We start from the raw sequence: 26942 nt of genomic DNA on the forward strand, positions 1-26942 counted from the left end.
ATACAGTACTGTGCTTTTATTGACATCTTTGTAAGATATGGAAGCTTTTGTGCAAGAAGTTGGCCAGTGTGTTGGACTTTTTTCACAAAACCTACAAAGCAATGAGGACCACGAGGAACTGTGAGCCCGGAGGAGGGACCGCCACTCTAGTGTCTCAGGTTTTCTAGAAATTTCCTGCAACCAAAACAGAAAAAGCTTTCATTTTAGGGGTTAAGGGGACCTAAAAATGAACATAATAGACCGCCTTCAATGGAAAAGCAATTAATCAATTTTAGATATTGCCTTACCTAACCACACCTGATAAATTGGGATCCAAGTAGATGCTGCTGTGGGAGAATCCAAGACTTGCACTGTAGGAGATCATTTCGACGTGTGCATCGGTGTTTAATTTCCTCCGAGTCTGGAGTGATATCTCGTACAGCTGGAGACAACAAATACAGAGTATTCAGCAAAAAAGCAGCAAAGTCCACTAGAGGAAATTGTCCAAATGGAGAGGAAGAGTACCAGCTGTACCTCCAGGCCCATGTGATAAGGAACAACATTATCATCCTCTGAATGCAGAATAAGAAGTGGACTGATCAGGGACTTCAAGCTGCAAAGATGTTGGAGTAAAAACGTGAGAGAGATCTAATGTGGAAATGCAGAACACTTCTTTGCATTTCTTTCGGAGTAAAATATGCCACACTTACTTTTTATCATTAGCAAATACTATGTTGGTCATTTTCATTATGTTCCACAGGAAGCTCTCAAATCCTGGAAGGAACCTGTACATCTGGAAAAAAAGATGGAAAATATGCTGCAATATCCTGTGCACTGTAGCGGCATACCAAAACACTGGCAGAACAGAAGGTTCTGTGAGAGACTCCAGTCTACTTTATAAATGTGTGGAGGTGGAGTAAATATTAGCAATTCATACACAAAATTACACTGTATTAGTTGAATTGTATTTATATAATCCCTCTTTGCAGCATCAGTCACGTCAAAGCACTTCATACTTTATGATAAAGATCCAACGTTAGAGAATCCCAGTGATCCACTGTAAGGAAATATTTGGCGATGCTGGTGAGGAAAACCTCTTTTATAAACAGGAAGAAAATGCCAACAAAGCTAGACTCAGTTTAGAGCAGCTAACTTTCACAATTGTTGTTGCAATTGAGGGGATTTAACAATACAATTTTTCTTATATAACTGTTGCTTTATTGGTATAGATTAAACAGGGAATCAACTGGGCTTGAGAAAAACCAAAAGCTGTGGTGAATCTATAGTCTTGTCTTTTGTAACTCACTATTCTGGAGTGGCTCATTTAAAAATAACCAGTGATTTATTTTTTTGTTTTGTTTTGTTTTTTTTTTTTTTAAATCACACAAACAGATGACGAAGTGATTAATCTCTTAGCAATCACTTCATTAAGGAATGAAAATTTTTTTTCTGAACAAGACAAAAGTGAACAGAGCTGTGTTTTGCTAAAAACATGAGCAAAACACAGGGCTGCAAGCTGCAGTTAAACAAATGTGCAATGACTGTCCACACCTTCATGAACCAATGGTTGACTACGACTTCTCCGATGCTCGTGTATGGAGCTTCAAGGATCAAAGCATCAACAGCAGACTCTGATTGAATAGATTGAAGTGCAGTTGATTAAAACAGAAAATAAAATGAATGATTGGAGTTTAAAAACTACATTTATAGACTTGAATAATCTGTTTTCTTGCTAATGAAACATCATGCTGCATTGTTCAGTGATTAAAAGTCATATTTCCCATGGTACATTTAAAGTAAGCTTAAATATCTACCTTGCTCCTGTATTTTCACTGCTGCATTGGTTGCCACCCTACAAAAAAAAAAACAATTATGTTTTAAACTCCTTTCTTACTAAAGCTTTCATCTAGCTTTGCATCATGAGTGGTGGACATGGCTGACGTGACATGAGAAACTGACCCGGAGCCAAGCGAGTGTCCCCACAGACAGACGAGACTCCCCCTGATGTGTTTCTTTACCCAGTGGTACAGGTAGAGGGCGTCATTGGTCAATCCAGCTTCACTGGGGTCCCCAGTAGAATCTCCAAAACCTTGTTAAAATATATTGATTATGCAGTATACTCACTGACAGTGACAGACTTAAGATGACTTTTTTAAACAGATTCTCCTTTGTTATATATTTTCTAAAGGTCAGACCATGCACTTCTCATAAAAACTGCAAAAAACCCGCAACACATATCAGACTCTAAAGGCCTCAAGTTGGAAAGTTAAAGTTCATGACAGTACGATTAGAAAAAGAGTGAAAAATTATGGCTTGTTTGAAAGGATTGTCAGGAGAAAGTCTCTTCTCTCCATAAATAAAACTTTGCAAAGTTGCATCAGAACAAATGACAAGGCTCATGGAACAATGTCCTTTGGACAGATGAGCCCAAAGAGATGTTTCGCCATAATGCACAGCATAGTGGTGGAGGGCTGAGGATTCGGGCCCGTTTTGCAGCAAGTCAAGCATGAACTACTCTGCAAACCAAAGAATTCTACAGTCAGTCACAAGGCCATCTGTCTGTTTAATATGTCATGTGTTGTATTTAAATGATTTAAAGACTGCTAAGGACCGGGTGAATTCTTTATTATGTCCAGATATATATGCAGTTATTACTGACAGAGGAAAGAAATATATTTTATAAGTGTTTATTCTGAGCTTTTATATATAGCTCCAAACCTCCAGGACAACAAACAGAAGATCTGGTTTGTGTGTAGCAGAAAAATGATCCCTTAATGAGCAACAATCATCTTACCTCTGTAGTCTAAAGATAAGACATGGTACCCCGCAGCACTTAAGATCTACAAAAGAAAAACATCTGAATATCATCTTAACGCTTAGAGTCAAAAGCATTTTACCAGAATTTAAAAAATAAACATACTTCAGATTATGAATTTTACCTTCACCAGTTGTACTCTGTGATTTATTGCCCTGCAGAAGCAAAATAAGAGCAATGAATACAAGTAATCAAGTGGCTTTCAGTCTCATTTACTCTGACCCACAAACCCCTGTGCGCTTTGTTCCTGTGGATAAAACCAGGGACCTGAGCAGTCCTGTAATACCCACTAGACTCCATTAGGATCAGTTCAAGGACTCTATCCTACTGCTCTTATCCCACCTGGTCCCTATGTTGCCGTGGAGATAGATAATAACAGGAGTGCCGTCTCCCAGAGTCTCCCGGTACCACTCAGGGCTTCTCATGGCGGATTTCTCCCATTGGCTGGCAGGGAGCGTATGCCTATGAGACACAAAGCCGGAGAAGGACAAAAGGGAAAGAGTGAACAATACAAACAAATCCACTTACATTTCAAGATACGCAGGCAGCTTTTGAGTGGTTCTTGTCCAGCTAAATGATTACACCGTTGCTATATTCAGTCTGGAGCCAACTGTACTCAATATGCACGTGGTATTTTCGAGTGATTCACATAAATGGACACAACAGGATCCCAAAAATGACCTACCACACTCCGACTGAGATGCCCTCCTCTGTGTTGAGGTAGAAATTGCATGTGTGGTTTAGGACATCTTCAGGTCTGCTGAGATCCACAAAGAATGGAAACCTCACTACAGGAAACAAAAGCACACAAGGTCAGCATGTTTTTGTATGTCGTGTTGTGAATTATTAGATTATATCAGATTATGCTGCAGTGTACTGTATGCCATGAGATATCAAACTACATTAAACTGTAAAATATCAAATTGTACAGTACAGTGAACATCTGGGAACCAAGGAGACCAGTTGCTGGATTTTTGGGAGAGGAAAGTTGCCCTGTCCTTGTCTGATATGGGATTTTAGCTGCACAGCAGTCTTATTTGTCTAGCACCTGTACTCTTCTACTATGAACCAGGCTGTTATAATAGTAAAAACTCAGTGCTGTTGCTTTGTCAGTTCCACAGAATTTATAGATTGATAGATTTCTCCTATTATGCTTTCTCTCCATCATCCCTCTCTCTTCTTCCCATTTCTAGCTTCTTCTACCTCAACGATGTCAAACAAAGTTTAACTACACACTTAATCGCTGGTATTAGGGGGGGAAAGCGTGCAATTTAAAAAGCACACCTCAGTTTTTCGGCATAACAGAAAAATTGTGCTCTGATAAATGAAAGAAATCAGACTCTTTGGGATTAAATTGTAAGAAATAAATGTGTAAAATTACAGAAAGATGGCATGTCATTGGCCAGGCTGTCCTGTAATACTAATTATTATTGTAAAGACAAACAAACTTTTGTTATCAAGCTACGTAAATCCATTCAAATAGAAGTTGTCTGAATCCAATTTTAATAGCATCTTAAAGACAATTAAAAACGTTTGTTATTGTGGTGGTTGCAGTCAATTGCCACTAGCATTTGGTACGTTTTTTCCAGTGTGAGACAAATGATCATTATATCAAAATACTATTATTGTGATTTTGTTGTATAACAATTAACTCATTTTGTGTTGTTCTAGGAACCCAGACTCCTAATAAATCTCAAGTGTTTACTCTGATATTTAAAACACCTTAAGTATCACACCAATCTCAGAGGACTCCTTGATTGAATTCTTTTTGACAGCAGAGTAACATATCAAATGAAATGGGTAAATCTTCTACTGATGATGCCTTACAAATCTAAATATTAATATAATGAACTTAACAGGATAATGACAATGATGTTCGGTAACATAATCTTGATCAACAGGTTGTTAACTTGTTAACAGTGTTTGTTTCAGCATTAGTATTTCCCATGAGAACATTTGTCATAAACATTACTCAACACTGCCTATGGCGATTTGGTCTCCTTAGTATTACGTGACTTAAATATATTACGTCATTTAAATGATAGATCTGCTCTATCCGACATGTAATAACTTGACTCTGAATAAACACCCAGGCCTCGAGACACATTACTTACACAAGTGAGCAAATATGACTTGGCCCAGTATCCAAGGGAACAGGTATAAAATGACAGGCACCGAGACATAGACAGTTATCAGAAATGAAATGGGTCTCTTCATTTCTGCCACGGGTGAAATTATTTCCACTCCAGAGCAACACAATCTGGCCCGCTGTCCAGATCAGGGTATGCGAATTTCCCTCTTTCCAGTGAACTGAATCCGGTAGGGATCTTGTCCTGACAGCAAGAGTGTTGTGAAATAAAGTGAAAAGAGGTCAACGTTCTTCTCAGACTAATCATCTCCTCTGCCGCTCTGCTATTGGTTAATATTTCATGCAGTAAGTCAGTCATGTAGAAATAAAGTCGATCAAAGTGCAGTGCTCTCCAAAGAAGGCAAAAACTCCCTACCTGTGGACACCAGAAGAAGAAAACATGCATAAAGAATATTTAGGGACACAAACTCCCTTACCGCCGATGTAATCAACGAAACAGGAACAAACCCGGCTGATAAGTGGCCGCAAGGAACTGTGGGTATTATAAGTTCTTTGAAATCTACACGTTAGACGCATAAGTTATTACGTTTCCTTTCAGTGTAAACATATTAACACAACTATATATCATTAAAATTCTTAAAACAGAAGAAAAATTAAAGGCAAATTTAAAAATGCAAATGGCAGATGTTTAAATTATGTTTCTTTTCAATGTCAACACTAAGATTATTTTATTTCATTAAAAAATTTTATTGCTCAAAAATAATTTCATGAATTAAAAATGTAAAAGAATTCATGCAACAGGTGTTTAAGGGATGATGTTTTCTTTTAGTGCAAACATTAAGCATATTAAAACTACTATAAATTTAAAACAATTTCACATTTGTTTCGTTAACTACACCATTTAAGTTTATGGATCTTTATTCCACAGTTAGCTGAATATTTAAAATAATTTTAAACCAAGATGAAGGCAATATTGTATTAGATAATGCAATAAATCCACTCCTCCACCTGGACTGAAAGAAAGCTGAGGGTAAAAGTAGATATACATATGAAAATAATTTTGTTTTCAGGAGTTTAGCAACTGATGCTGATGCTTTCAGGGTTTATGTGAGTTGAAATACTGGACATTGATTGGCTTTATATGTTAAGAACTAGAAAAACCCTCAAAACTGAATGTAAGAGCATTGTGATAGGTAATCATTCATCCCTTCATACTAACAACTAACAATCTGTATCTAATATTAGATCCCCTGGGGTTTAACTGATTTTTCTAGGAGGGGAAGCGTTTGTCTGGTCAGGGCTGGTTGAGCTGATATTCAGTGTCCCACACATTTTTAAATTGCTAGCAAATAAATTAAAAGCCAAGAAAGTATCAGAAAACTACTGTTTTCTTGTTTTTCCAATAAACTTAGTTTCACTCCTGGTCATCCATGAACCGATGCTATAAACAGTAGAAATCAGTACAGAGCAGTTGTAGTGAAACTGTTCACATTTATCCTGTGGATGTGGACTACAGCATTTCACTGACACACTTATATTCAGGAATGATTCGTGTTCTGGTTTTTGAAACTGCTCTTTGGCTTGTAGCTTATGGCTTATGCAGTACTGTGCAAATGTATTGAGAGACCCCTCATTTCTTTTTATTTTGCTAAGCAGTAGTGATTTATTTGCAAACAATTCTAACAAGCTTAAGAGTCAATATTTGGTATGAGCACCTTTATTCTGCAACAACCTTTCTAAGTTCTTTAAAGAGTCTTCAGGAATAGTTCTCCAGGCCTCTTGAAGGACATTCATTTGTTTTTCTTTGGAAGTTGTTTGGGTTTTGTTCCAATCTCTGTCAAGATGATCCCACACTGCTTCAGTAATATTGAGATGCAGGCTCCAGGGAGGCCATTCCATGACTGATAGTCTTCCATTGTATATTTTTATTTATAGGTAAGTTTTTACTCCATTGAAAGTGTGTTTGGGATCATTGTACAGTACAGTAGATGGATCAACTGAAGTCTGGCTGCATCTCTCAGGTCCTGTTTTAGGTCTTTGCCGGATTGATTCCTGTTTCTTACACACAGGAATAAAATACGTTGATTTGTTGCAGATAGTTTTTTTTTAAGGTCTGCCCGTTTTTTGTCCTCCACTTGTCCAGTTTCCACAAAACCTCTAAAGTCACACAGTACAGCACGCAACACGCAGCACGCAGCACGATGAGATATGGCAAGTTTTCAAGTTTGTAATTGACCTTACTGGTGCATAAATATTTTTTTGTTCCTATCAAACAGTGTAATCATTAGCATTTTTCATAGATTAAACCAAAGGAATTGTGAAAAACAAATGATGCGTTTTTGGACTTGCTGCTAGAAGTAGCTACAACTGGTTCATTTCTTGAGCTAGATGCCCTTTGTGTGTTTGAATAATTCATAGGTAAGTGTTAAGAGGCATAATAAAAAACAAAATACACTCATCTGAAAATGTTCAGGTACAAGGACTGGACAAAAATAAGTGAAAAAGTAGCCAATGAAGGAAGAAACACAAATCCCTTCAGAGAGCAAAGTCTCACTCCTTGGAAGCTAAATATAAACGAATATAGGCCAAACACTCTGAGGTATTTTAAGTAAAGGGCAGATAGCTGTAGCTCAGGTGGCAGAGCAGGTTAGCCACTAATCAGAAGGTCGGTGGTTCGATCCCAGGCTGCCTCCTGGCTGCGTGCCAAATATCCTTAGGCAAGATACTAACCCCGTGTTTGCCTACTGGTGCTGGTCAGAGGGCCCGGATACTAACCCCGTGTGCACTGGGGAAGCTGTGGCTACAATGTAGCTTGCCATCACCAGTGTGAGATATACAAGTGCAGGCCATTTAGATTTGTATTGCTGGGTGTGCAGATTCAACAAAGCCAGTCTTGTGCAACTTTAATCTAATAGAGGTTGTTTGATCCAAAGATGGTTGCATCCAGTTTTGAAAAGCCCCCCCTCTGTGCTTGAATATTGCCTAAAAGATAGCATTGCAACACACATTATTCACAACAAGACACAGCTATCAGTTTAAAAGACTGTAGTGATTTCGGAGCTGTTTTAGTTTGGTCCACTGGGGGCTGGCAGGACTGCGTTGCAGCTTCTTGGTCGGTCACCGCCCCTTCCTCATACAACCGCTTTTCAAAACCCGCTACAAGCCGGAGGAGGATGATACAGCCGCGGACACAAAGCAGCCAGCAGCAAATCCCTGACAGCTACTTTCTCGGTAATGTTAGGGAACAAAATGCTGCTATCGACAAATTAGCTGATCGTCAAACTTGCCGGAGCGGAAGGTTTACCTGCGCTGTAGCGGGAGAAATGTTGTAGTTTAAAGTTTTTTAGAGGTGTGTTTAATCAGCAAATTTGACTCGAGGAAGGAGCCAGCTGTCCGCAAAGTTTCGACACTTTGGTGAGTTTATTTTTTCTCAGACATTTCTTTGTTTCTTTCTTTCTCTTCTCCAGCTCTGGGTACTTAGCGTCTTTCATCCTAAAAAAAGTGTTCCCTCACGTTCCCAAATGAACTAGCGCGGTTAGCATAGCCCATCACTTTCCTTATGACTAGTGAAGCTAGCTAAACTGCATTACAGTTATTTTATTCTCACAAGTGACTTTAAATCTGTACTTAGATGAAGACAGGGAATAGTCAGTGAAGCAAAACATACACGAGCAGCAGCTGACTGCTAACTTTTTTCCATTTTGATTTAAATGGCGTTAAGTAAGCGCGCTAATGGAAATAAAATGCAGTTTTGCAGTTTGTATCACCAACAATTGCCCTCACATTTCACCCAGAGTTGTTTAAATGTGACTGAGATGGGTTGTTTGCAGGCTTTCAAAGTTATTCTTTTTCTAAACTTTCTCACATAGATCTACAGAAAATGGGAACATGGGAATTATCTTTATGTAGTTTCTTTGGACAGGTTTGTATAGAGAGAGAATATCAAGTCCTCAGAGAAAACAGATTAAAATGTAGTTGCTTCATCTCTAGTTCAATCATCAGGTTTTTAAGTTTTGTCTTTACTGGCTAAAATCTTTTACTGACACTATGACCAGTGAATGCTGGGATGGTTCTAGGATTAACCTATTTTTTCCCCCTCCTAATATGAACTGGTTTTACTCCTAAGCTACAGCAGCTGTCAACCCACAGCCACCTTGAGCCTCTGTGGCCAAGCTTGAGGTAAAGGGCTGCTTGGATAATTGGCTCAGAAGTTTGTTTGCAGAAACCTGAATAAGTTCAACAATGCCAGCAAGATGTGCAAAGAGATTTTTGTTTAGTAATCTGTTCAGGAGTCACGCATGTAAAATACAGCAGTCCTAAGCAGTTGCCCAATGCTTGCTTTTGCTTTCTGTTTGTCGCCCTGTTGCTCTGCAAGTTTACCAAACATTAGTTTTCTGTAAGCTGCCATACTGCTGAACCATTATTTTCCTGCGTGCCATAAGCTGCACAAATGTGCAGATGTAGAATAGTGACTTGGCCTTTGTGGACAGCCTATTGTGTGCAGTGAATGGGCACCCCGGGTCTGGAGTGTGGGGGGACACCTGGCCGAGCACTTGATGATTTCACTGAGAGCAGCTGGAAGAGCAAAGGGTCAGGCAGCATATCTATTGTATAGATGAGCCCTGAGTGGGGAGTTTCAACTCATTAGACATACTGGTATGTTCTTTATGTTGAATTTGTCTTATGCACAAATATATATATTATGTTAGGACAAACTGAAGTTAGGTGATCAAAATATATAAAATATATAAAGACACCTAAGGAGGGTGGAAAAATATCATATTTTTGAAATTCAAGAAAAAAGTGGACAGTACAAATTAAAAAAATGTAACAAACAGACAAATCTTATTAGAGTTTATGTAAATAAAAATAGAAACATGTATTCTAACTCTGCTCAGCCCAATTTAAGCATCACTTTTGGTAAGCTTCATGTGGCTGATCTCGGCTGTTGTGTCTGGAAGTTATGTCATTGCTTAAGTTAGTAAGACTCTGTCTTTTTGCTTTGGACCAATGTCAGCTTCTTCTCTTACTTCAATCCCACATTAAAATATTAGCCTTGTAGTTAATTCGCCAAGGTTGATTGTCTGCATTGCTATCATTACTTCAGGGAAATGTGGCTTACAGCTGACTTGAACTCCAGACTTGTGTTTTGAGGCGCTGCTCTCTGTCCATTTGCTTCTGTTGTTTTTCAATTAGAGAAATGATGCAACCCAATTGACACAAAAACGTGGTCCATGTGTAACTGAATCTGCCAGTCTGGAAATGCTGGCACACTGCTCTGGTCTAACTTTCTCAATTAGTCCCTGGCTGCTCTGTCCACTTGGCTTGGTGCCACTGTGTATTCATTGTTTTCTTGATAAGCTGTTTCAATAGCATATAATCTAAATACTTACAGATATTTAAAAAACAAATTATTTGGTGATCAAAGTGAAATAAATTAAGATTCATTTTTATTTATTTAATGAATTAAAAGAAAGTCATGGTTGTTGTTGGATATCTTCGTGTCTATCAGTTTATCCGTTTGTCTAATCATTGTAATTGGATTACCTAAAGCCTCCACTGCAAATGAGGCTGGAGCAGTGCGTTGAAAGCTCAGTTGCAGGGCAGTGCTCTCAGATGAAGTTGTTGGTAAGAACAGATGCTGCTGAGATTGATGAAGCCATCCTGTTTGTGAGTATCTGTTAGCACTGTGACTGAATATGTAAACCCTGTCAAGGTACTTTAATGTCTTGCCTTCATCTTGTCTGCTATTGTCTGGCATATCATCCTCGAGAGGCCCAATAGTTGTAATGGAAAGTATGACATCTCTTTCACTCTTTCTTTAGGGCAGGGTGCTGTCCTGTGGGATGGATGACGGGCATGAGCAGGACCAGTACGAGGAGCGGCTGAAAGAAGTTTTTAACAGCTTTGACACTAGCGGCTGTGGCTCTCTGTGCCCAGAGGAGCTCTCCGACCTCTGTCAGTCGCTGCACCTTAATGATACCGCTCCAGCTCTTCTCCAGACTCTGCTCCAGAGCCAGGACCGCCTCACTGCCAGGGTGAGTTTATTCCACTGCTGCTAAGCAACCGTTTCATCATAAACAATCGTCATACTGCTAATGTGAAGTCTGAAATTATACATTACCTGGTTGGAAATGAGACACACACCCCCTTTTTTAAAAAGCTGTTGTTTATGCAGCAATATTCATTTCTATTACTAGTGTTGAATATATGCTACAATCCCAATTTCATGCTGTGTAATGATTTTTGGCCTGTTCCATGTGCACACAGTTATTTTTCATATTCTCTGAGTCTTTTGAGTTTTTTGATGATACTACATGCTGTAGACTATGAGATATTCAACGTTTTTCCAATTTTGGATTTGGGAACAATATTATAACAATTTTGTAGATGCAGTTTTTTTGTGTATTGGTAAACCTCTGCCCAGCTTTACTTCTGAGAAACTCTGCTTCTCCCTCTAAGATGGTCTTGTTTTTATATGTTATGTTATGTGACCTGTTACCAAATAACCTAATTAGTTTCTCCAACTATTTATTTTTCATAACGCTTCCTTTGTCAGCCTTTGGCAACTTTTTTTTTCAGAGACATGTAGCTGATTTTGAAATTTAAAAGCCAGTATTTGTCATTAAATAGTAATAATATTTCAGTATGTTCTGTTGTGACTAAAATATGGATTTACAAGATTAGTAAAATGTAAGTGCTTTCTATCTACCATTTACACACATTGTGATATTTGGTTCACCTCCTGAGCTACAGCCATGAGGTAGAACAGGTATTAGTTGTGCCCCTTTTCTTGTGCACGCCAGGATTTTTCATATTTATTTGCCATTTCATTGTTTGCTTAAGATACCAACCCCTGGTCAGCTCCAACCCAGGTGTCAAGACAAATCACACACACTTTTATTTGAGAGAGGGGCCGTTTGGAAATGTATTAAAAAAAAAATTAAGGACAGTGGTTCTGATAGTTCAACCCATAAATAAAGATGAGACGTATCCAAACAGCTTAACTCCACATGCTGGCATGGATGTATGTTTGTATGTAAGCGTGTAGACAGACGGGTGGCTATTGTCTGGCAGGTGTGGGTGTTAGTGGACGGGGTAAATGTTAGCAGAGGGGCCGCCTAAATGATTGCTCACGGCATCCAACAATCAAGTCAAAAAGCCCCAAGTATCCCCCTCCCCTCCAACACCATCTAAACCCGGGAGCCGTCAGCCTCCGCAGCACAAAGAAAATCACCATATTCAGGGTTGGCAGCTGTTGATTCTTAAAATGTGACCTTGCTGCCCCTGCTCAAACCCTCCTCCACACAGACACCCAGACTCCACCTCACCCACAGAGAATAGCACCCATTGTAAGGAATTTCATGAACTTTCTGTAAGACGTATTTCTTTAATTCATTTGCAGGTTGACTTTGAACAGTTCAAGGATGCTCTTATTCTGGTTTTGTCTTCATCCATCGAGCCACCTCAGGAAGAACAGGAAGTCCTGCCAAAACCAGGTAAAGTCTTGATGGTTGTGCACAAGTGGAAAAGCCCCTATGCACAGCCACGGGACCCAAAGCAAGTCTTTGAAATGACTTGTTATGTTATTACCATGCTACTTATTGTGTAGATGATGACAGATGAGGTTGGATGTAAGTTCAGTTTCTTTACAGATCTGTCATCATTACATTGTGTAAGATCCTTGTTATATGACAACACAAAGAATGGACCTCATCAAAGCAAATACTACATTGTCAATATTTATGCCTGTCAGTGAAGCATGATGTATATTGAACCTATGTAGTTCCTGTTAATTTCTCTAAAGGTTGACATTTAGTTCATGGCTGTTTTACTGAAACAGATGTGGCTTTGAAAAGATCCTAAAGTTACAAGATTTAGAGAAGTTATTTGGAGAAGTACATACTGGAGGCTCAGCTAAATGCTAGTCATCACATTTTTTCCTGTTTTTGTTGTGCTAAACTGCGAATAAATACTCTATGCGTATTATTTGACACTTTCTTGTTATTTTTCCTCAGAGTCTCCTGAGATCAAACCAAAGTTTGTGAAGGCCGGTAAACGTTATGGCCGCCGTTCCACACCAGAGTTAATAGAGCCTATTTCAGACTTGACTGAAACCACACACGTAAAACCAGCCGACGAAGAGGATTTGGAGGACAACTATGACTCAGCTGTTCCCAGGAAACGTGAGGTAAAAGGCTGAGACCGATCGGTTTTTTCATCTCGAGTGCCATCCTTATCGCTTCCTGTCCTTGCGTGATTCCCTGCAGCCACGGGCCGGCATTCAGGCGTTATTCTTAGCTAATCAGCTTAGCGGCATGCAGGGCAGATCCTGTAGTGTAATATAAGTGTTCCAACACAAGATTCACAAGGTCCTATTAGTTGCATAACAAATTAGTACTGTCTGTAAATAACATTGTGAGGATAATTAGTGTTTGATAAGCCTTGAGTAATTAACACCTAACCACAGCCTTTGTGTAACGTCAGACTCCATCAGACGATTTATGTGCTGGCGGCTATGCAGAGGTTTAAGAATAAGAGGTTTTAAAAATGTACATCCTGTGTTTTTGGCACATGCTGAAAAGGAAAGGGACATGAGACTTGTCACAGTTTTTATTATCAGGTCATTTATGTCCGTGAACAATTGAACGGTGTGGGTGTGTGGTTACTCTGATCTTCTAGATCTGTTTCTTGGTTAATCAGACTCACTTCTGACATGTTTCCACACGCAGTCCTTTCTCACAAATAGCATACAGCAGAGATTTTCAGTTATTAGTAGCTTACTTTAAATCCGCTCCGAACGACGATACATAGTCAATTAGCAGGTTGTTTAACCCTGTAAAGCCTGAACTATGAAATAATTGCCAGAAAATTCACATGACTGAGTGTTTATTGAACCTTCTGACAAATCTTTATGAAAATAATGCCTTTAGTATTCAGTTACTTGTGCAGAACTTTGCAAAGCTGGGCTGCAGTAAAAGAAACTCCTCCAAGTGTTCACCAGTGCAATGGTGGTAAGTTTAAGCTTGGATGGAGATGTTAGTATTCTGTTTATTGTCTCTGACTCCACCCAGAGATGCCAAGCAGCGCAAAAGCAAACACTATTGGAGATGCTGAAACTGAAGCACATCTTGGCATTGAATATGCTGCAACAATGCTGAAAGTATCCGGCCTGGGGACCAGCAGATGGGGCTGGGTCAGGGGGCTCTGCCTCAGAGACTGCAGGCCCGCTGCTTGGGGAGGAGATTGTAGGCCTGTGTCAGGGAAACAATGAGCTCCGCTACCCCTTCCCTCCTGGATGCCCACACTTCATGTATCAAAACGCCACTTGCAGAATCCCATCTGCTCTTCATTCCCTCACTGCTGGTTTCCCAAACAATAGGTGGGAATTCTGGGTTCGGAGTTGGAGATCAGCGATTAAGGTCTTCAATATTTCTTCACAAGGAAATTATTTTTATTTATTTTTTTCGAATTGAAAATCATTTAAAACCTTTTTTGTGAGGCTAGTTGTCAGGAATAACCCCCAATAATTTTAATAATTTTGAGTAAATACCTTCACGAAATTGCAGATGGTTGAGGTTATTTGATTTATTTGCTTGATTTCTATGCTATGCTATTCTTCTATTGCCGAAATCAGTCCTTCAGACCTCCCCCGTCAGGGCCCGTGCTATTACAAAAGGTCCTGTGTATGTGTGTTTTTTGCAGCCCCCCCCCCCTGCATTCAGACTCAAACTTGTCTGATTTAAAACCACGCTTAAACACACACACACACTCACACACACACACTCTCAGCTGATTGTCTCGTGAGAAAATCAGAGGGGGGTTGGGACAATTGTTCTCAGTAGATATTTTAATGGTTAACTGATTCCAAACGGAACTGATTATAGCTTATTTTATCTTTTATATGTTTTTGTTTCAGCGCTGGAATGCTCACGAATCAAGCACAGAGGAATATGAGGCAGAAGGTACGTTATATTCAGATTAATTTTAGACATTTTACTTCATACAGGACATAGCTTTGTTTGGTTTTGTTGTTTTTGTTTTTTGTTTTTTTTGATGCATGATCTAACTTTTGTCTTGTGTGCAGGTCAGATGCATCTCTGGAACCCGGATGAGCCGAACACGCCTCGGGGATCCATTGTTCCCCTATCAGCTCATTTAGAGGAGAGGCTGCGTGAAGCCTGCGAGGAGATGGAAATACAATGGGACGGATGTGCTGGTCACAGTGAACTGCTTGCTCTCTGTGAGCATTTGGGTCTGGAGGTATGTTAAAGGGAAAAATGCAAAGATTTGAAATTACCCATGATTTAAAATAACCATATCTGCCGTGGTCTTTTTTTCTTTATTCTTTGTTGTTGTTTTTTTCCCCCTCCTTTTCTGAGGGCACTTATAATGGTTAACAAAACAAAAACCTTTTTTTTTTTTTTTTTTTTTTTTTTTATCTTCCTCAGACTTTTACTTTTTTTTTTTTTTTACTGATATGAAAAGGTCCTTCAAAACTTCTAAATAACTTAAGAGCCTTTGATAATGTTTTGGGTTTTTTTCCTAGTAAAAGGCATGATATTGTCTGCTGATTTGATGGCCTTGCAACACGGAAAAGATCCCCAGAATTTAGATTGTCCCTCATCTAAGCAACCTCTGGCACAATACTTAATCATGTTCCCAGCAGTAAATCTTAAAGGAAGAGGATCAACAGACACAAATTTCATGATTTATTAGAGATTATTACTTTATCATCTAAAGTTGTTAGTAAATTTTTTGTCTTTTCATTAACTAATTACTGCACTTCTACATATAAACTAACTGCTTACACCGGTTTGAATTCGCTTTGGTCTTTATATATGTCGTGGCAAAGATTCAACAAAGTGCTGCATTCTTCAGAGATTTTGGTTCAGGTTGGCATGATGGCATCACACAGTTGCTTAAAATTTGTCAGCTGCACAAAGATGCTCTATATGATTGAGACTGAATGAGTTTGGAGACCACTTGAGTACAGTGAACTCATTTTCAATAAACCAGTGCGAGAGGATTTGAGCTTTGTAACATTGCTCGTTATCCCGCTGGAAGCAGCCATCAGAAGATGGTAAACTCTGGTCAAAAAGTTATGGACATGGTCAGCAACAATACTCTGTGGTGTTTAAATAATGATTAGTTGGTACTAAGAGGCTTGGTGTGTGCAAAGATAATCTCCCCCATTACACAACCACCAGCCTGAAAGGTTCATACAAGGCAGGACGGATCCATGCTCTACAGCTGCTTGTGCCAAATTTTGATTCTACCATCCAACCATGTTTTTCCAGTCTTCTACTGTCTAATTTTTGTGAGCCCATCTGAAAGTAGCTTCAGTTTCCTGACCTTAGCTAACAGTAGGGGCACCAGGTGTGGTCATGTCCTTCAAGGTTTGACGTGTTTTATTCAGAGATGCTCTTCTGCATACCCTGGTTGTAATGACTGAGGTAATGTTGCCTTCTTATGAGTTTAAAGCGGTCTGGCCATTCTCCTCTGAGCTCTGCCATCAACAAGTTCTTTTCTACCCAGCATATTTCTACACTGGATACGTCTTCTTTTTTCCGACCATTCTCTGATAACATAAAGATGGTTGCATTTTATTTGGTTTTACTCAAGTAAAATGCAGTATAAAGGTATTAATAAAAAAATCTTGCGTTTTCATTTTTTTTCTTTTTAAATATATATATCAGGTGAATGGAGATGCGCTCCTAAGCCTGTCTGCCGATGGAATGATGACTGTTCAGGAGTTTGTATCCAGGGTTGCAAACCACAACAAACCCCCCACTCCATCAGCCTCAACACCCTACAGGCAGCTTAAACGGCATCACTCCACTCAGGTATGCTATTTGTGGTTTGAGCTTCACCAGGTTAGGAGACTTGGGGCTAATTTCAGGGTTGTGTTTGATGCTTTTTGAAATTCAGAAAAGGCTCAATCTCTGTAGTATTTTGTATTTTCTCTGCTAGGATGTATAAAAAAAAAAAGTTTTTCTTCTACCTACAGCCTTTTGATGAGGGGGGACGGAGGATAGCTACGCCCTCTTCTTTAACCAGCACCATTGGCATGCGTCTGTTCTCCTCTCTTGATGATGGCACCGGTTACACTCCTGTGGAGTACATCCTGGATGCCTGGATAGAAGACGGAATAGAAAACAGCACTGATATCCTGCAGGTACATTACTGAAGTTACACTTCTTACTCTTCTTAGTTTATTTATGGTGAAACAAACAGTGTTTCACAAAATTGTTGACTTTGAATTCATCTTCAAAATATAATTGGAATGTATTTAAAATGGGGATTTTAATTGGAAAACTTTTTTGCAGGCTTTGAACTTTGAGCTAGATGGAAAACTGAGTCTTGGTGATCTCACCATGGCACTTGAAAATGAGCTACTCGTTACTAAGAATGGGATTCACCAAGCGGCACTGGCGAGCTTCAAAGCTGAGATCAGATATCTCCTGTGAGTATGAGTCATCATCATAATACAGCTCATACAGATCTTAATACAATCTGTTGATCCATGATTAACTGGATTGTGAACTACTTAAAGCTGATAGTGTTGAAATTGAAATCAAATCTTTTTTTAAAAACAGCAGGATTGTTGTTTTTGTTTATCGTGCCGTGTAACTCGTGCACAATTATTGTTCCTGTTGGTTTTTCTGATCTCAGAGAGCGTGTAGACAGAGAGCTCAGAGAGAAAGAGAAAATCCGATCTGATCTGGAAAAAGCAGAGAAGCAGAAAACGCAGCTTGCCAATGAGGTGGATGAGCATCACTCTGCAATTGAGCACATGAATAACCTCAATCTCAGGTAATTTATCATTCCAGTCGCACCACACGTCTTTTGAGATGCTTTTTATTAAATTTTATAAAGTCCAGTGACTGACTAAACGGAAGGTTTGGAAACACATTTGTCATGTTTAACTTTTATTAAATTAAAACCTCATTCCTCAGGTTTTAATTTATTACATCTGTTATCTGAATGAATTTCATTCATTGATAAACTGCAGTTGAGCCTGTTTAGCTTGCTTTACTTTAACTAAGAAATTTTGTTTACTCTAAGTGTTTGTGAAGAAAAGTTGAGAGCAAATATTAAATCTACTTGCAGTGTACTAGACCAAAACACAATGTGCCACAGCTGCCCTAAATTACCGTAACAGTATAGATAATTAAAAAATATTTTTTTGTATTTATAATGGTTAATTTCCCAAACAAGCTCTTTAATTGAAATGACATTTTTACAAGTAAAGTATTGTTATTGTTTTTATCCATGACTTTTAAAATTGTGTTTTACAAAAATGGTAACGCACGTTAATATTTTTGTGTTTAAGATGCCAAATTTACTTACTTTCCTGAACAGAAAAATCCTCTTTAATGGTTCTGCTTAAATAATATCTGATCTCTCAAAGTTTGGTGTGCCAGCTCAAATTTGAGTTTAAAAATGTGAATTCAGTTAGAGTTCAGTGACTTACAATATTTATTTATTTTTTTATTTTTTTAGGTTTGTTTTAGGTTTGTTTTGTTTTTTTGACAGATTTCTAAAATATTTGTACTTTATTGCTTTTTTTTATGACAGGTGATTCAATAAATTTGTTAAGTAATGTATATTAAGTGTTGAGTTTTTCTGCTGTGGATGATCATCTGCAGGAAGCTTGAGCAGGACCACAAAGAGAAGCTAGCGGCAGTAAAATCTGAGCTGATGAGGGAGATGGAGCAGATTCAGCAACAGGCTTTCCTGCAGCGTGACGAGCTGGAAGCAGAGATCGAGAAGATCAGGGAGGATGAATCTTTCATCCGAGACCACCTCTCCATCTCGGTGAAGGTAACCGAATAATTCATGGTGTGCAAGTTTATTTGTTTTTTTATTTTGTTAAGCATGGAATATGTCAGTGTTTCTAATGTACACTATGTTCTTTATCCCCAAAAAATAATTTGAAAATATAAGAATCATGATGTTGTTCATTTTCAGGAGAACAGACGTCTGGAGATGGAGTTACTGGACTGCAATGAAAAACTAGTTGATGCTCAAAACCAAATTACTAAACTCCAGACAAGTTTGGACAACATTATGAAAGATAAGGTGCAGACACATTTTAAGATGCTATATAATGGATTTTCATAATATTGACTTTCACCTTTTTTGCTTGCAATTTGAGTTTCATGTTTGTTTGTTTGTCGTTGTTTTTTGTTATTGTTATTTGTTTTGGTTTTTAAATATCTGTCTGTGCTAGCATGATAATTAGTATATGATCTTTTCTTATTTTAGTTTGGTGATCTGGACCCTAACAGTGCAGACTTCCTCCTCCAAGAGGAGCGCATTAAACAGCTACGCAGCGGCTATGAAGCTCAGTGCAGGGTAAATACGAGAGACTGTTTTTTCCACACAGGAGCGTGTAAAATGTGCTGACGTGACAGATGTTTAACGTTAAGTACTCTTATTCCGTAGGAATTACAAGATCGTATCGATGAGCTGCAGTCAGAGCTGCGGGAGTTCCACAGCCTCGGCAGAACTCATCAGTCTTGTCAGAAACCTCTCTCTGAGGAGCTGGAGAGTAAAAGCCCTGGAATGGAGTCTGACCCAGGTAAGCCTATAGTGTAACATTGCAGTAAAATAGTGCTCAAAATCATTAAAGAGGACCAACTGCATACATGACCTATCGTGCAACAGTATTATTAAATTCACTGGTGACACAATTGCTGTTGGCCTGATATCAGGTGACGATGAGTCAGCATGCAGAGGTGAGTTACAGCAACTGTCAGTAAACAACCTGGTTTTGAACATTACTTAAACCAAAGAGCTAATAATGGACTACAGGAAAAGGCTTGACTCAGTCTCATTCTGCATTAGTAGGAAGTGTGTAGCGTGTGTAAGGTCATTTGAATTGGGTTTCCCCCTATCATTGAACCTTTCCTGGTCAGACAACAGTACTGGAACAGGGGAAAAAGGCACATCAGAGACTACTTAGGAAAACAACATTGAGCAGCAACTAAACACACATAGGTGTGGGATGCTGGCTGCTCTGTAGCAGTCAAAAGGGTGCTGCAAGGAGTGGTACAAACAGCAAAGAATAAAAAAAAAGACACTGGTTGCCAGCTGCCATCCTTGGAGGACATTGCACGCTACTTTAAAAGAGCACAAAACATCAGGGACTGCTTTCACCACGCTCACAGTTTGTTTGGACTGTTGCCCTCAGGCAGGCGATACAGATCACCCAAAGTACACAGCTATAGCTTCAGAGACTATCTACTTCTAAAGACTAACTGGGTCCTGAACACTTAAATGCACTGATAAATTAATGCAGTGATAACTGACTGACTCACTCTGTTTGCACTGGTTATTTAGAGGTTATTTATTGGTGTTTTATTATTTGTGTTGTCCTGCTTTGTTTTTTTTAACCTTTGTCAAATATCAACCAACCCCTCACTTCTAACTTGACTTCTCACAGGTCTCGGTTCAGAGGAGGTTCAGCCTTTCAGTATGAGCCTAGAAGCAGAGATGATGCTGGAGCAGCTGAAGGAGCAGCACCTGCGTGAAATCGAGGAATTGCGAAACCAGCTGGAAATCAAGGTTAGTCTGCTAGCACCACCAGTTTTTAATGTGTAAATCTGCTGAAGAAAATGAGAAGTTTTAGAATTGGAAAGAAACGAGGAGGTGAGACCTCTGCAGGGTCCTCTGCATCTCCACTCCCAAGTGCTTTAATAAATAAATAAAAATGATTATTAAATCTAAAATATGGGGAAAGGGAATATGTGACTATTATTCAGAAATTAACTACAAGGTTTATATAAATCTTTTATCCATACAGATGAATGAATTTAACAACATGGTGGAAAAACAAAGGCTGAACCATGAAGACCAGAAAGCTTCCTTGGCGAACCTCCACCAGCAGGAGGTTCAGGCTTTAAGAGATGAGATGGTCAACATTCAGAGCCATGCACAGGAGCTGCAGAGCCAGCTGGAGGAGGTAGAGTTGGAGAGGAGTTTACTGGAGGAGAAACAGACAGAGGAAAGGGAAGAGCTTAAGAACCTCCAAGAAGAGGAGTTGGTAAAACTAAGAAACCAGCTCCTGGAGGCCCAGACTCGCACTGCAGACCTGGAAGAGCAGCTGAAGACCCTAAGAGTTCAACAGACAGAGACCGATGAAAGTCTTGAGATTGAGAAGCTGAGGACTCAACATGCCACAGAGCTCAAGAAACTAAAGGATGAGCATGCAGAGCTGTTTGAAACCAGACTAGCAGAGGAGAGAAAGGAATTACAGGAGGAAAAGGCTGATTTGGAGAAGAGATTATTAGATGATTGGGAAAGCAAGAAGAAATTGTTACTAGAAAGCCATGAGGAGAAACTAAGTGATAAACTAGAGGAGGTAAAATTGAAATTTGAGGAAGAGCGTGAGGAATTGGTGGAGACGCTGACAGAGGAGTGGCAGAAAGAGAGGGCTCAGCTGGATCAGCAGAACGGCGAGTCTTTACAGATGCTGCTGGAGGAAGAGATGCTGAGACTCGTCAAGGAGCAAGAAGAGAAGGAGAACAGTCTGAGGGAGCAGTGGGAGAGGGAACGAGCTCAGCTTCAGGAGCATCACGAGGCGGCGCTGCTCGAAAAAATACTCGAGAGGTCGCAGCTACAGGAGAAGTTTGAGCAGAGGGAGAAAAAGCTGAAGGAGAAGTGGGAGAGGGAGAGACTCCAACTGGAGGAGGATTATGAAGGGATGATCCAGGATAGGATAAATGAGGAGAGGGAGAAGTTTGAGACGGAGAGGGAGAAGGTGGAGAAAAGACTGGAAAGTTTGATGGCAGAGGAGAAGGCGCGTCTAGAGGAGAGCCATCGAGAAGCCGTGAAGGAGCTGAGTGTCAAGCATATAGAGGAAAGGGACACACTCAGCGCCATGTTAGACAAACTACGAGATGACATCGCCCAGGAGAGGTAAGAAACAACATTTTACCTAATTAAATTTATCAAAATGTATTCTTCAGCCTTAATCTCAAGCTAACATCACATGAAAGTAGTGTTAATCCTCTAATGTAACACCAAACAATCGAACATGATTCTGCTAAGAGATAAGGTGTCTAAGCTATTTTTTTAAAGCCTCCTGTGTTGAGGATTGCCAGCAATTATAATGTAATACTTTCCAAACTGCTTCTGTAACCGCTCTTGAATAACCATGTGCAGGAAGGACATCGAGATCAGTTTCAACCTGAGAATCAAAGAAGTGGAAGATCGTTTCTCCTGTGATCAGGAATTTGTTGCACAGCGTTTTCAGGCTGATGTTTTGAAACTTGAACAGCACTACCAAAGAGAGCTGGAGGCTCTTTCTGAAAGCCACGCCAAGCAGAAGCTCGAATGGGAAGCAGAGATGCAGAAGGCTCTCGAGAGAGCAGAGGAACAAAGAAAAATGATGGAGGAGGCAGCGGAGGGGGAAAGACAGAGATTAAATCAGGAGTGGACAAAAGAAAGAGGGGAGCTAGAAAGTGTTCACGAAGAGCAAATGGAAGCACTAATGAATGAGAAAAAGCAGCTGCAACATGAGCTCGATGACTTGATTAGCAAGGCTCAGACCAAAGAAATAGAGCTCAGCAAGCAGCTGAATGATCTCCATAACAGGCTTCAGGAAAGCCTGAAAACCAAACATGATCTTCTTGTTCAGACAGAGCTCCTGTTGAATGAAACAGTCGATGATTTTAAACAGGAGAGGGAAGAACTTCTGAGTAGTAATTCAGAACTTGAGTCAAAGTACAATGAGATGCTTTGTATTTCAGAAAGGCAGACAGCAGAGAGGATTGAACTTTTAAATGAGCGCGATGATTTAAAGATGAAGATCGAAGAGCTGGAGATGCTTCTTAAGCGGGCCGCAGTGGACTTTGAGCTTGACAGGCGTGAGCTACAGGAAAGTGTGTCGATTCTTGAGCAAAAGTTAAAAGATGCAGTTGAGATTAAGGCAGAAGATTTTAAAGTAAGAGTTAAAGAGCTGGAGATGGAAGTCCAACAGCTTTCATCTTCTGTGGAAAAAGTGGAAGACAAAGAGATGAAGGAATTGAAGGGGATGAACACATTAATGGAGGAGATGCTACACAACAGAGAATGCGTTACTTTATTTGGTGAAGAAACACCTGAAATTCTGGATGAACAAGATAGCGATGAAGAGACCCTAACGGGGACTCTGTATGCAGGAGAGGAAGCCACTGAAAACGTGGATGTTTTTGACGCAAACAATGAAGATGGCTCTGCTACCAGTGACATTCGGGGAGACGGAGAGTTAATGGGTGCTAGTGAAAACCAAGAACTCAGACAAAATATCGTGCAAGAAGATATAAAAGAGACTCTTGAATTGTGTCCTGCAAATGCTGATGGGTTTCAGGGATGTGGTGATGATATTTATGTTACTGATTTCCCCGAGCAAGCTGAACTTTATCACGCAGGCTGTGAGTTGGCACCTTCTGATCACCCTGAGTCCGAATCCACAGGAAACCCAAATGAAGCAGTTTTCCCAGAGATGAAATGTGGGCCTGTCTCATCACTTGAGGCCTTTGAAGATGGTGAGAACAAAGCAACTCTTGAATTATGTAAAGAGAACAATAATCAAGATGTAGCAGCAGTGGGGTTTGAAAGCTATTCCCAGGAAGATCAGAAGCATCATGAGACTGTGGTTGTGTTCTCAACGCTGGAGGAAACAGGTTACCCTGGTGAACAGTGTCTGGAGGATGCTGAGGTTAACTGTTTACTGAATAACTCCCTGGATTCAGACTGTGAACATTTACTCGCAGAACTAAAGGGGGGAAACGTTAAATGTGGACATGAATGTGTGGATCAAGACTCTGATTGTGAGCGGCAGCCTTTGCTGAAACTACAGGCTTTCTATAATACGACCACAGAGGAGAACATTCTCCTGCATGAGAAGATTTCTTTGCTTCAGCAGAAGACTGAAATACTAGAGAACCTGCTGGCTCATAACAATGAAAAGATCAAGGCTGGGCACCAGGTGTTAGAGGAAAACTACAGCCTCAAAGTTAGAATGTTGCTGTTAATGGAGCATGTCAAAGAGCTGGAGATGAAGGCCTTGAAAATGACAGATCTTCAGATTAGGTATGAAGATTGCATGTGTGAAAATGCCAAACTGAAGGAGCAAAATGGTGAACTTGAGAGAAGGGTGTGGAGCCTTGAGAGCAGGATCAATATTTTCCACAGTTTCAAAGAGCAGCAAATTTCACTTGTGGATGAGATCAACAGGATGAGAGAAGAAAACACTAAACTGTCTGAGCTGTTCAGCGAATTAGAAAGGCAGGATGGGATTCTTTCAGCCTTTGGCCTAGATGCTGAACGACTGGAGAGCCCCTCAGTGGAGGCTTTTCTGGATTTAGATAGGAAACTGGAGCCGAATGTTGATGCAGTGACTGATCTTGAAGACTGCTGTAAGGCGTTGGAGAAGCAGAACACGCAACTTCACCGAACCATCACAGAGCTACAAGACAAGTCACAGACATTAAACGAAGTGACGCAGGCTCATAGGTAACATGGAGAAAACTAGGATCCCTTTGTCTTCTGTGGCCGGTGTTACCACCATCCTTTAGTGCTGTGAAGTTCTAGCTGCGACTGAGCTTCTAAACCCTCTGTAGCAGAGCCTGACAGTTTTTGTCCCCGTAGGTCATCAGCGGAGAAGCAAGAAGTTGTTTAGTGTGTGTAAACTGTAGAGTTGTTTATAATCGGTGTGCTGCAGTCCGTTTAGTGATTCTCATATGTACTCAACATGCATCGTGTGTGATGGATTCCTGCAGTTTCACTGAATTTATTTTTCTGACTTTTTGTCTCCAGATCTGAAGCCAGTCGTCTTGCTGAAGAAAACGTCATCCTCAGGCAAAAGATCTCTGCATTGAAAGAAGAGGACTTAAAGGAAGTCCAGCAAGAGTTGACGTAAGAAGCACCAAATATAGTTTGCGGCTAACCACCACAGTAGGGTTTTTTTTTGTTAGTTTGTTTTATGCATAATCACATTTTCTTCTCACGCTTAATTACAGACAAACATGGGAGCACCTGAAGAAAGAGAAGCTAGCAGCTCAAAAAGCATCACAGAATTTCCAAAAACAGGTAATGTCGTGCAAAAATAAATATAAAAAAGTTTTAAATATACAAAAGAAACCAATTTGTCCTTAAACACTGGATTCGATTTATTTGGACCAAGATATTTACTTAAAAACATGAATCTCCACAGATTGCAGAGCTGCGTTTGCAGAGTCAGCAGCTGGAGGATGCGAATGGGATGCTGTCAGAGAAAAATGCCCAAAATACTGCCGGTACGGAGAGTCTACGACAGCAGCTGGCAGAATTGATAAAGGAAAATGAGAGGAGGGAAGCTGCTTCTGCTGAAGAGAAAAACAAGGTAAACGGCGTTTAATGACCAGCTGATAGTCGCCACGGTGTGGTGGCGGTGGTAGCGGGTAGTTAATTGGTGGCTGTTTTGTGTTAGCTGGCAGCTTGTGTGTCTGCTCTGGAGGCAGAGTTGACCAAAGCTCTGGAGGACACTGCACAGCTGGAGGAGAGGAATATCCAGCTGTCACAGAAGCTCTCTAACCTCAGAGAGAAGGTGAGCATTAGATTATGGGCACCAAAACACTTCACATCCAACTCCACCATAATATAACACAGACACAATATTAAGAACTTCCTAACACCACCCCTTCTTAGAATTAAATGACCCAAGCTCATCCCCATCTCTGAATACCTGCAATGATTAAGATGCAGGAAAAAATACAAACTAAGTCATTTCTAGCCTTAAGCCAGCTGTGATCTGCTGAGATCTTTGGGTGTTATCTGCCCTTACCATTAAAGTTATGCAAAAGATTGCTTCCTTACACCTGTAGGTGTCTTTTGTTGTCAGGCAATCGCGGCGGGCACAATGGAGAGTCACCTCAGCCACCTCGTAGAGGAGCGGAAGAGTGTGGATAAGGAGACTGTAGGGCTGCGCAACCAGCTAGCCAAAGCTCAAGAGAAGGTAAGGCTGCTGTAGCCTAAAGGATCTCGCTCGGTCACCAGATAGATGACAAATCGTTTGGTAATTTTTAAATAGTTGGGGTATAGTGGGCTTATTTCACAGCATTTTAATAGAATTTATAGAGATTTCTAGCAAAGCACACAAAGGACTCTAACTTGGTGCATTAATTAGCACTAATATGCTTCTTTCCACTCAAGGTCAAGACTATGGAAGAAAATCTTCAGACTGTCAACCATCAAAGTACTCGTCTGAAGTCGGACCTTCGTGTCTCGCAACAAGAGAGGGATTCTCTAAAACATGAAGTTGCATTGCTACACAAACAGCTGCAGAATGCTGTAGATAAAGTGAGGTTTTTGTTTCTCTATAGTAAGGTAAAAGACAAGCTGAGGGCAGAACAGACTGACCTTTTGCCCTTGTTAATCTCAGAACCGTATTTTGGAGATGGCCCTGCACTCAAGCGGTCTGCAGAATCACAGCAAGAAGCTGTACAGAGATGAGATGTCTCGGCTGATGGAGCAGGAGCAGCAGCTACTGAGGCAAGAAAACGAGAGACTTCAAGCAGAAGTGTGCAGCATCAAAGGAGACCTCACCCAGTCCAGAGAAAAAGTGAGCTGAGCACCACAGAAAAATGGCAGGCTTTTAAAAGCTGCTTCTTCCTTTTTTTTTCTTTTTTTCTTTTTTTCTCTGTTATGTGAGTTTTCTTTTCTGTGTTTGCAGGTCCGTCAGCTTGATGCTACCATACTCTCCCTGAAGCAGCACAAACATCAGAGTCCGTCCTCTCTGATGAAGGCCTTGGAACAGGAAAACTTCTCTCTTAAAAAGGAGCTTGAAGCACAAAGGGAGCTTACCATGGTGTGCATGCATGCTGCTGACTATAACCAAAGAATGTTCCGATTATATAAAATCCTCAAATTCTCACTACATGTGCTTTTCATTCAGGGCTGTGAAGGTGGACAAAGACGCACTGAGCTGGAGAGCCTTCAGCAAGAAAACGAGGCGCTCAAGGCTCAGCTGGCTCGACTAACAACACAGCTGCTCGAGGTACTCCAGCTTTTTTTTTTTTTTTTTTTTTT

At 40.2% G+C, this 26942-nt stretch overlaps 2 protein-coding genes across 3 annotated transcripts in view; one reads left to right on the plus strand and one right to left on the minus strand.

Moving 5' to 3' along the window:
• Window position 1: 1 nt before the first annotated feature.
• Window positions 2-5418, minus strand: LOC102195225 (monoacylglycerol lipase ABHD12). 2 transcript variants are annotated; one of them, XM_005736718.1, is made up of 13 exons: window positions 5360-5418; window positions 4909-5127; window positions 3480-3582; window positions 3137-3256; window positions 2919-2949; window positions 2774-2819; window positions 1939-2068; window positions 1794-1831; window positions 1531-1610; window positions 690-772; window positions 514-592; window positions 298-421; window positions 2-174 (listed from the first exon to the last, which is right to left on the minus strand). In XM_005736718.1, the coding sequence occupies exons 2-13, from the start codon at window positions 5009-5011 to the stop codon at window positions 164-166; spliced, it is 948 nt and encodes a 315-aa protein (XP_005736775.1). In that variant the 5' UTR covers window positions 5012-5127; window positions 5360-5418; the 3' UTR covers window positions 2-163. The 2 variants fall into 2 exon arrangements, with proteins under 2 accessions (XP_005736775.1, XP_013767193.1); XM_013911739.1 differs by having other exon boundaries at window positions 288-421.
• A 2582-nt stretch (window positions 5419-8000) lies between these two features.
• The window catches only part of nin (ninein (GSK3B interacting protein)), a 22069-nt gene continuing 3127 nt past the window's right edge, over window positions 8001-26942 (plus strand). The window contains exons 1-26 of the mRNA XM_013911711.1: window positions 8001-8297; window positions 10709-10921; window positions 12289-12382; window positions 12902-13074; window positions 14803-14848; window positions 14971-15146; window positions 16583-16729; window positions 16894-17061; window positions 17213-17349; window positions 17559-17699; window positions 18536-18710; window positions 18858-18968; window positions 19155-19244; window positions 19335-19470; window positions 20335-20456; window positions 20695-21809; window positions 22056-24389; window positions 24693-24791; window positions 24896-24965; window positions 25090-25257; window positions 25345-25461; window positions 25756-25869; window positions 26067-26213; window positions 26296-26475; window positions 26587-26721; window positions 26809-26910. Of these exons, the coding sequence (XP_013767165.1) occupies window positions 10730-10921; window positions 12289-12382; window positions 12902-13074; window positions 14803-14848; window positions 14971-15146; window positions 16583-16729; window positions 16894-17061; window positions 17213-17349; window positions 17559-17699; window positions 18536-18710; window positions 18858-18968; window positions 19155-19244; window positions 19335-19470; window positions 20335-20456; window positions 20695-21809; window positions 22056-24389; window positions 24693-24791; window positions 24896-24965; window positions 25090-25257; window positions 25345-25461; window positions 25756-25869; window positions 26067-26213; window positions 26296-26475; window positions 26587-26721; window positions 26809-26910 (6489 nt within the window). The 5' untranslated portion in view covers window positions 8001-8297; window positions 10709-10729. The remainder of the gene's footprint in view (window positions 8298-10708; window positions 10922-12288; window positions 12383-12901; window positions 13075-14802; window positions 14849-14970; window positions 15147-16582; window positions 16730-16893; window positions 17062-17212; window positions 17350-17558; window positions 17700-18535; window positions 18711-18857; window positions 18969-19154; window positions 19245-19334; window positions 19471-20334; window positions 20457-20694; window positions 21810-22055; window positions 24390-24692; window positions 24792-24895; window positions 24966-25089; window positions 25258-25344; window positions 25462-25755; window positions 25870-26066; window positions 26214-26295; window positions 26476-26586; window positions 26722-26808; window positions 26911-26942) is intronic.

The sequence above is a fragment of the Pundamilia nyererei genome, unplaced genomic scaffold (assembly GCF_000239375.1).
Source record: "Pundamilia nyererei isolate P.nyererei 1_Seehausen unplaced genomic scaffold, PunNye1.0 scaffold00070, whole genome shotgun sequence".
Classification (NCBI taxonomy): domain Eukaryota; kingdom Metazoa; phylum Chordata; class Actinopteri; order Cichliformes; family Cichlidae; genus Pundamilia; species Pundamilia nyererei.